Source organism: Podarcis liolepis, assembly GCF_965112155.1.
Source record: "Podarcis liolepis genome assembly, chromosome: 16".
NCBI classification, from domain to species: Eukaryota; Metazoa; Chordata; class Lepidosauria; order Squamata; family Lacertidae; genus Podarcis; species Podarcis liolepis.
In genome coordinates this window covers 30,267,973-30,278,234 of record NC_139567.1, presented here as the reverse complement: position 1 = coordinate 30,278,234, position 10,262 = coordinate 30,267,973, and the positions used below count along the sequence as shown (strand labels likewise).

The 10,262-nt window shown below is 44.9% G+C and overlaps 2 protein-coding genes across 3 annotated transcripts in view; one reads left to right on the top strand and one right to left on the bottom strand.

Moving 5' to 3' along the window:
- The window catches only part of LOC310695316 (eosinophil peroxidase-like), a 36,300-nt gene extending 33,766 nt beyond the window's left edge, over positions 1-2,534 (bottom strand). Inside the window, exon 1 of the mRNA XM_083479501.1 lies at positions 2,371-2,534. The gene's annotated coding sequence lies outside the window, so the exon portion shown is untranslated. The remainder of the gene's footprint in view (positions 1-2,370) is intronic.
- Positions 1-10,262, top strand: part of LOC310695192 (eosinophil peroxidase-like) — a 53,508-nt gene that overhangs the window by 22,590 nt on the left and 20,656 nt on the right. Inside the window, exon 1 of one of the 2 annotated variants that reach the window (XM_083479269.1) lies at positions 9,977-10,050. The exons of the other annotated variant lie outside the window; for it this stretch is intronic. Within the exon in view, the coding sequence (XP_083335395.1) occupies positions 10,044-10,050 (7 nt within the window). The 5' untranslated portion in view covers positions 9,977-10,043. Of the gene's footprint in view, positions 1-9,976; positions 10,051-10,262 lie in introns of those variants that run through there. 2 annotated transcript variants of the gene reach the window in all.

Genomic DNA, 10,262 nt, shown 5'->3' with positions numbered 1-10,262 from the left:
TGATGGCATGAGGCTGTTTTCTGTCTTCAGAAAGAAAACTCTCTGTATAGACACTTTTTCAAAACAAAAAATGTATTGGGGGCACCAGATACAGACACCCTAAATGGTCAGTGGCTGAAACTTGAGGGCGGGGAGGTTACTACCAAATGGGTTGACACTATGCTCAAAGGACAATTGTTGCAGGTCTGCTGCGCAGGGATGGCCACCGACTTAGATGGCTTTCAAAGATGATGGGACCAATTCATGGAAGAGGAGAAGCTTCTTGATGGCTACTGGGCATGATGGCTCTGCTCTGCCTCCACAACTGGAGGAAGCAATGCTTCTGAATAGCAGTTCCTGGAAACTGCAGGAGGGGAGAATTGCTTTAGTGCTAGGGTCCTGCTTGTGGGGTTTCTGAGCGCATCTGGTTGGCCACTGGGAGAACAGGATCCTAGGCTATTTATTTTATTCACTGAGTTTGTGAGTCGCTTTCTCTTGTCTAGGGCAACCCAAAGGAAATTGAAAGCAGCCAACCAGACAGAACAAAATGAAAACAAAAACCCACATACTGTAGATACATTGAAACCAAAAGGAAAAAAGAAATACGTTGAAAATATCTAACCCACTTCTAAAAGGCCACAGAGAGTTAAAGGCCAAAGGCCTGTTTATAGAGGAAAGCTATTGCCTGACAACAACCTAAAGATGTATAATGATTTCGCCAGGCAAGCCTCCTTGAGGAGAACAAACCTGACGGACTAGATGAGCCATTGGCCTGATCCAGCAGGCTCTTGTTGTGTTCTTATGGGTCTGGAGCCATTAGCAGCTTCCTGTGTCTCTTTGTTCAGAAAGCACAGCAGTAGAGGATTGTACATTAAGGCAAGTGGGGCACTGCCCCACCACCTCGGTCTCCCCTTGGCCAACACCCCCACCCCCATCTGCCTGCCTTCTTACAACCAGCCCAGAAGGTGCCCCTGACTATCATCTGATTAGTCTCAGTGTTGCCTTCATAGAACTTAGCAGAGAGTAGGAAGATGAAGATGTCAGGATTCCAGCCGAGGTCACAGGTAGACTGGCCTCACTCTAGGCGTCCGGCTGGGATCCTTATTGACCTTCCCATCTGCGTCTCCCGGCAGGCAAGGTCATAAATCGGCGATTCTCCTCAGACGTGAGGAGAACACACCCTCCTCCTCCTCTCCCTCCCTGCATTCCCCCAGGGAGGGGAAGAAGAGACAGACAGGAGTCCTTTTACATGTCTTTTATTCCTGTCGTACAGCAGTACAGAGAAAACGTGTCTGTACCCTCCAGACTCCGGCAGAAGAGTCACAACTCCGCCCCTGTACTTCCAGTACAGGTCAGATGACACTCTGAGCTAACATCCGGTGCTCAGTACAGAGAATAGACTCCCCCTTTTTCCCAACAGTACAGTTCCACACATCAACATCTTGTTTTGCTTTCCAGCCACCTGCAGCTGGCTTTTGCATTGCTGCTTTTTCCTGACAGAAGATAAGCCTAGAATTAGTCAGCTGCGCCTGCCATTGGCTCTGGCGCCACCTACTGTTGGGCTCCCTGCCTTCCGGCCAAGGGGCACCAGTCACCCTGGAGACACAGATTACAGTTTCATGTATTTATCTGGGTGTGTTTTTTATTAGTATTGATCAGATAAGTCTCACAACTCCATCATTAAAAAATAAATACACCTCCCGGTTAGTGCCTATACAATCACTGAAATGAAATCAGAATATGTGTTGCACATCGCTTTCGAAATCCAGCTATGTGACAATATGGAAAGGAAAGAGAAAAGAGCAAATTTTAAAGTCGGATGAACGGCTCATTCCATCAGAAAATCCACAGGGCAATACTTCACTAGGCCAAACAACAATGTTGCAAAAGGGCGCGCAAGCGTTCAGATTCTGAGTTCTGCCTAGTCAAGAACTCTAAAGAACAACAAAAAACCACCTTGCTATTTTGTGATATTTTGCTTAATTAAAATATCTGGCTGGTTGTGCTGTTTTCACATCCCAAGGGCAGATGTGAGTGTCACAAATCCTTGGGTAGTCATTGCTGGATTCAGCCCCAATCTACCCCAAATAGCCACCTCAAACTGACCTTCCTTCATCCCAGAGCCCAAACCACCTTCCTAGAATGTCAGGAAATATGAATGGCAGAGATGAATCCCAGATTTTGGCCCAGGGATGGCAAAGAGGCATTTTGAGAGTTTGTGGCAGTGGACTACAAAGGTCCTTCACTACAGCTCCTATCTCTGTAAAGACATTGCAATCCTAAGTCTCCTGTTGACTCTCCTCCTCACCAAGCCACCCTGGATCTCTTCACTCACTGTTTAGCACAAGAAACCAAGGACAGGGTCAAAAACGTCAGGACAGGCTCTCCTACCTGGCAGGCCATGGTCTCTCCCCCGCTGGAGGTTCAGGGATGCCAGATCAAGGCCGATGAGCTCAAGCTGCTCAAAGCTCAAAGCTCAAGCTGGAGCTCCTCCACCATCATCTGGTTCTGCTTCATCAGCTTGGCATGGTCAGCCAGGAGGCCACGGATAAGAGGGTCAATGCCACCTGGAAGAGAAAGGTAGTGGTGGCCCTGAAGGTGAGGAACACTCAACCCAAGGTTTAGGGTGTCCTTTTATTTTTATTTTTTAATGGGAAGGGGACGGTTTTTCCACTTTCAAAATTTTCCACCTTCAAAATTTTCCACCTTCAAAGAGACCACAAGGGCCATTGAGTCCAACCCCCTGCCAAGCAGGAAACACCATCAGAGCACTCCTGACATATGGTTGTCAAGCCTCTGCTTAAAGACCTCCAAAGAAGGAGACTCCACCACACTCCTTGGCAGCAAATTCCACTGTCGAACAGCTCTTACTGTCAGGAAGTTCTTCCTAATGTTTAGGTGGAATCTTCTTTCTTGTAGTTTGGATCCATTGCTCCGTGTCCGCTTCTCTGGAGCAGCATCTTGCTGGCCACTGGGAGAACACGATGCTGGAGTAGATGCCTTCAGGGCACTTCTGAACTCCCTCTGAATGAGGCCGCAATGGCCACCAACAGTTGCTGGAAACCACAGGAGGGAAGAGTTGCTCTTGTGCTTGGGTTCTGCTTGCAGGTTTCCCATCCCACAGGCAACTTGTTGGCCACCGGACTAGACAGGCCTTTGGTTTCATCCATCAGGCTCATCGTATGTTCTTATGACTCCACCAACATTTGAACAACCCAGAACCTCTGGGTAATTTTGGTCACAGTGACTTAGCACAGTGGCGTAGCGTGGGGGGGTGCAGGGGGGGCCGGCTGCACCGGGCGCAACATCTGGGGGTTAGGGTTAGGGGGCACAAATCAATGGGTTAGGGGGTGCAAATCCACGGGTTAGGGGGTGCAAATTACTTGCCTTGCCCGGGGTGCTGACAACCCACGCTACGCCACTGACTTAGCAGTCTGGGAGCCCTCGTCTCCTCAGAGTCTTTTCACATTCTTGCACTGGATCAGATCCTGAGGACCATTATAGTTCTCTTTGCCACTGGGCAGGATGTTTTAAGACAGCCGGCTGAATAAGGTCCTCCCCCCTGCTCTGGAGGATTCTCACTTCATATCTTTTTACAGTCCTTGAAATTCCTCAGGTGCTTCCCTCAATTCAACACCCCAAATCTCTTTGGATTTTACATTCTGCAAAATTCAGCAACAACTTCACAGCTCTCTTTTCTTAATAGCTTCGTTTCCTACCTCACCAAACCTACCAGAACATGCAGGTGACATTTGGCAGGACCCATTCCATAGATTTCTGGCTGCAAGATAAGGACAGCCTTGCCAGGTGAGACCAAAGGCCTGCCTCCATGGGCTCTATCCTGTTTCCCATATGCTTCCAGGAAGCTCACAAGCAGAGCAGGGGAAAAACCTTTAAAGTCTTTTCAGAACCAAGTGTTTTGATAAAATCCAGCGCTTTTCACACATATCCGGGGTGAAGAAATCTCCCAAGCGGGTTGGTCGAGTGTGGGACTATCAAATAGGCCCAAAATTTCTCCTTAAATGAAATTTCTTGTTCTGTAGAAACTCTGGAGAAATTTCCTTTTTTTAAAAAAAAAGAAGCAAGAAGGAGCTTTGATAAAGACATGGACATGTGAGTTCTTGTGGTGGTGGAGAGAGGCAGTCTGGCCCTCATCCCTACATCCCACTGTGCCAAACAAATATGGCAGCCCCAAAGGGTCATGTGACCCTCTCCTCAGGTCTGCCTTATGTGAGCTGTCAAGCACTTCTGGCTGGGGAGGCGGCACAGTGCCAGCAAGTACACCCAGCCTGAGGAGTGTGTCTTTTGTGTTGAGAAGCCTGTATTCCAGGCCAAGGGGTGTTTCAAAACTATAGACTAATGGTGTGACTCTCATTCTTGCAACTGATGTTCCTCTGCATGCATTTTGGGAGGGGAAAATCATGCTCATCCTGTTCACTCTGGGCCATTGAGTGGAGGGTGTCGGGGTTTGGATAAACTATGTTTTTATTTAAAAGAAAACTAATTTATTACATTAAAGTCTATTTTCACAAAAAAAGGAGACTGTTGCCATTAGACGTTTACTTCTTTCTATGGAGGGGTTTGCGGTGACTTAGTATGAAGCTGTGGAATAGGCAAATTCCATGCTAGGGATCATTAGGAAAGGAATTGAAGGGGAATCTGCTAATGTCATCATGTCATTATGCTGATACCTCACTTGGAATACTGTGTACAGTTCTGTCGCCACACATCAAAAAGGATATTGCAGAGTTGGAAAAGGTTCAGAAAGGAGCAACCCAAATGATCAAAGGAATAGAACAACTCCCCTAAGAGGAATGGTTGCAGCGTCTGGGACTTTTAGAGTGTCTGGGGCATTTAGAGAAAAGGCAAGAAGAAGAGTTTGGATTTGATATCCCGCTTTATCACTACCCGAAGGAGTCTCAAAGAGGCTAACATTCTCCTTTCCCTTACTCTCCCACAACAAGCACTCTGTGAGGTGAGTGGGGCTGAGAGACTTCAGAGAAGTGTGACTAGCCCAAGGTCACCCAGCAGCTGCATGTAGAGGAGCGGAGATGCGAACCCGGTTCACCAGATTACGAGTCTACCGCTCTTAACCCCTACACCACACTACACTACAAGAGATAGGTGACACGATAGAAGCTTATAAAATGATGCCTGGCATGGAGAAAGTGGGTAAAGAAAAGTTTTCCTTCCTTTTCTCAAAACGCCAGCACTGATAAACATCCAATGAAGTTGAATGTTGGAAGGTTCAGGGCAGATAACAGGAAGGACTTTTTCATGCAGCATAAACTGTGGAACTCCCTCCCACAGGAGGCAATGACGGCCTCCCACTTGGACGGCTTTCAGAAAGGATTTGACAAATTCATGGAGGAAAGGGCTATCCTTGGCTACTGGCCAGGATGGCTCTGCTCTGCCTTCACAGCTGGAGGCAGCAATGCTGCCGAATACCAGTTGCTGGAAACCACAGGAAGGGAGAGGGCTCTTGTGCTCGAATTCTCTTTGCAGGTTCCCCACAAGCATCTGGTTGGCCACTGTGGGACCAGGATGCTGGACTAGACGGACCCTTAGCCTGATCTAGCAGGCTGTTCTCATGAGATGTTTTTGGGGGTCGCTTCCCTCTCCACACCTTTTTATTCCAGAACATCTGCCCCTCCCACCTCACTTCCTACTCATTTGCAAGACTGGTGGGGAAGGCTGTGTCAAGAGAGAGGAGGCCCACAAAACTGTCTGTGAGTTGGCAACAGAAAAGCTAGAAATTCCCCTATAGCTGCTGATTCCATCATTGTGGAACATCATTGTGATGCCTGGTGATTGGCTGCTTGGCCTCATCCACCTGATCCACTTGGCCAGCAACTCATCCAGGTATCCACTCCAATATTAGACTCTTAAGTTAGTGTCATTGCCGCCAGCACCAGTAGTCAAGGAGCCATGATTTGGAAGAGCAAAGAATGTGTTCTATTGGTGCGCAATGGAAACAAAGATGTTGAGGCTGAAGATCTGTGCTGTGAACGTACAGCAATAGCTGAAAGACTTCTAAAGACCATGCACTACAAGGAGCACTTCATATTACTTCTTCTTCTTCTTCTTCTTCTTCTTCTTCTTCTTCTTCTTCGATAATCCGCCTAATGTTTCTATTGCTCTAAGGATCCTTCTCACACTTCCAGTGCCAGTGGCAAGTGGTGAAAGCCATTTCTCAGAGCCCAAATGTGCAAAACCTGATATACACTCAGCAATGTTGCTAAAGAGACTAGTTGGCTTGGCAACTATATCCACTGAACATGTCCAAACATCACCACCTGACCTGAAGGAATTGGTGACGAAATTTGCAAAGGAATGGGCACACAAAATGAAACCGAATCTTTTCAGGGCCATAACTTTTTTACATCACAAGTCACAAGTTATTCAACACGGTTTACATGCTGGAACATATTTTTTTTTTTTGTATTTGAGAAAGATAATCAACAATTGTTGCATTACTTATTCTTGCAATTTAAAATAAATTCAGCACCTTCGACTTGAATGTGTTTTCAATTTTTCTACAAGACATTTGTTTTAGAAATTGAAGTCACCAGTTATTTTGGAGGAGCGCGAGTCTTGCACTGGATGCCTGATACTGGCACTGCATGTACAGCCATACGAAGTAAGAATGCATTATCTAGTTCAGTCAGTCAGTCAGTTTTATTGCACATAGCCAAAGGCTGCCGCAATGTACACAGAATCATTCAACAATTAAAAGAAAATATGCTGGATTAATACAAAAAACTTAAAACATTTATATTATCAAGACATTACCTACTCTAAACAAAGCTATAAAAGTACCTTAATATACAGGTTAAGACATTAAACAATAAAATTTGTAGGCTAAAATCGTCACATGGCCACTAATATATTAAAAATAATGTTAATTAATACAATGTGCAATTATATTTGGAGTTTGGTGATAAAGATAGAATATAGCTTGATGTAGATAGGGTCAAATAAATTCATCTCCTTTACAGTTGGTGGCTATCTTGGCTATATAATTTGCTCTAATTTTCCTAGCAGCAGTTGCAAAGAGTGCTACACGCCAGGTCACATACTTATCTGTGTCTGCAAGGAGCTATAAAATCATGTCAGAGGGGTTCTGGCCAGGGGATCGTGTCATTATCTAGTTATAAATCTCAGTACATGATAATATATTATGTTGTTTTGCTTGCCTTTTTAAAAGAAAGAACTCAAACTGATGATGGAATGAGACATGGTGAGAGAAGGAGAAGCAGCTAAAAGACAGTGTTGCCATCTGAATAGAAAACACAACTTAGCCTGCTCTTGTGCTTTCAATGTGTAACATAAACAAAACCCCTGTGTTGCAATACAGAATAATCTGCTCAAATACAGCTGCAACATGTGGCTAATAAGTATGGTAAATGAATTATTAGTAGTAGTTAGAATATAATCCAAAATTTAACAATCATAAACTTCATTATGCTGGGAGTGTGCTCTGTTGACTAACCAGAACTGCATATGCTACAATTGGATCCAGCCCAAATGACTTGATTATTGCAATTAATTAAATAAATTTTAATTTTAATTAAAGCAACATGTCTATTGCTTTAAATCAATTAAAGCAATACATTGTTTTGGAGCAGAATCTTGCAGCAGAAATTCATGTGGCAACTCTAGCACTATGAAATAGCAATGGAAAGGTGCCAATTGAGGCTTGTAACAATTCCCTGTATTAAGCGAACATCTGTGCAATAGAATATGCTGCAAAGGTGGGGATATGGCCTGGGGGAAATGGCTGCTGAGATTCCTAGCTCCATTCCTGGATAGAGCTTTAATCCTCCCAAAATGTATTATTACAGTCATACCTCGGGTTGAAGTAGCTTCAGGTTGAGCGTCTTCGGGTTTACTCTGCAGCGACCCAGACGTAACAGAACATGTTACTTCCAGATTTCGCCCTTCTCGCATGCGCAGACACTCAAAATGATGTTATGCGCATGCATGAAAACGGCGAATCACCAGGATAACCTTTTGTATAACTCTATGAAGGCCACCTTCAGGAGAGTTTGTATTAAAGAAAAAAAATTGTAAAATAATCATAACTAAGATCAGCCACAGGTCCTTGAATAGATGATTTTTGATCTTACAGAAATGTGCAAGGTTACTTACTGGCTCTCAACGATCTACGTACAGTGGTACTTCGCAAGACGAATGCCTCGCAAGACAAAAAACTCGCTAGATGAAAGGGTTTTTTGTTTTTTGAGCTGCTTCGCAAGACGATTTTCGCTATGGGCTTGCTTCGCAAGATGGAAACGTCTTGCAAGTTTGTTTCCTTTTTCTTAACACTGTTAATACAGTTGCGACTTGACTTCGAGGAGCAACTCATAGAACGCGGTGTGGTAGCCTTTTTTGAGGTTTTTGAAGACTTTGGTGATTTTTGAAGCTTTTCCAAAACTTTCCCGACACCGTGCTTCACAAGACGAAAAAAATCGCAAGACGACAAAACTCGCAGAACGAATTAATTTCGTCTTGCAAGGCACCACTGTATAAGGAACGGGAATGTAAGAGGAGGGAATTAAAAGGCCTGGAGGTGAATTCATAGAATTATAGACTTGGAAGGGACCCTGAGGGTCATCTAGTCCAACCCCCTGCAATGCAGGAATCTTTAGCCCAATGTGGGGCTCAAACCCACAATCCTGAGATTGAGATTCTCATGCTCTACTGACTGAGCTTTCCTGTTGGTTTCAACTGTGGTTAATTTATTGCATATAAAATAGTGTTTCGGATTTGGTGGGAAAGCTTCTTAGTTGATGGCTAACAGAATATGTAAACAGGAAAATACATCTAGAACAGCGGTTCCCAAATGTTTTCAAGCCACCATCCCTTGGTTTCTTAAATTCATCCCCCGTGCCTTCTACCCTTGCCAACAAAAAGCATTGTTCAGAAGAGCACTTTGCACGACCCTCTAAGGAAGATAATAACACAATTATAATTCCTTAAACTTTGACTTCAGCTCAATGACATTTTGTAACTCAATCAGTTCTTCCTTCACCACCTTCACTTCCTCAGTATCTGAAAATGGAATTATTTCATTTCATGATCGTGAATTTTCACAAATCCGAAGCAATGTTTTTTAACATACCCCTGAAGGTTCAAAATGATTTTCCTCGATTTCTCCTGGCTGGAAAGAGTTGTTGTTACTTGGGAACTCTGCTATTATTTTAAATTGACATGGGTTGCATAAGGTAGGGGCACATGCAGGTGTATGAAACATTTCTCTTCATTTTGATGCATGCCACATTATTATGTATAATACTTAAAGAAATTCCTTGACCCTCCTGCAGGGCACCTAAGGCCCGGGGACCGAATGCGGCCCAATCGCCTTCTCAATCTGGTCCGTGGACAGTCCAGGAATCAGCGTGTTTTTACATGAGTAGAATGTGTCCTTTTATTTTAAATGCATCTCTGTGGGGCATAGGAATTTGTTCATATTTTTTTTCCAAAATACAGTCTGGCCCACCACATGGTCTGAGGGACAGTGGACCGGCCCACGGCTGAAAAAGGTTGCTGACCCCTGACTTAGACCCTTAGATCCTTTTCACGTGTACTACTGGCAATTCAGGTGTCCCCCATCTAATATTTGAGAACCTACAGTACTTCGCCTCTCTCTTCACCCAAAAGGAAAGCAGTGTCCAACCTTGTGGTTACAGAATAAATGATGCAAGGAGGAAACTGCAGCCCAACACAGGAAAAGTGGTGGCAAGGGAACAGCTAGCTACTTTAAATGAACTCAGAACTCCAGAGCTTGATGAGCTGCACCCAAGGGTACCGAAGAATACTAAAGGAGCTTGCGGGTGTAATCTTAGAGTCTCTGAGGTCCAGCTCCGAGGACCTTCCGGCGGGTCCCTCACTGCGTGGCTACAGGGAACAATACAGAGGGCCTTCTCGGTAGTGATGCCTGCCCTGTGTGGCCTTTCCTCCACCAATCCAGCTCTTGCGGACAGTTCCTCCTGCCACCCGAGGGGTGTGTCCAGGTATAAAAGTGTTGGTGTCCAAGCCACCGATGAGCAGAAGCGTCAAAGATGTCAGGTGAGTGGTCCTTACCCCTCCAAATGCTTTCTGGTCCTAAATTCTAGGCGAGTCAGAAAACTAATCTCCTATTTCAATGATAATGCTTTCTAAATGTTATACAAATCTCTGCCTGCTTTTGCTCTTTTGGGTGGGGGGGGGGAGACAAATGTTGGAGCAGGTGGGGCTTTCACAGGTCTGCTGATGAAGAAACAGTCATGCACTGAAGGAAA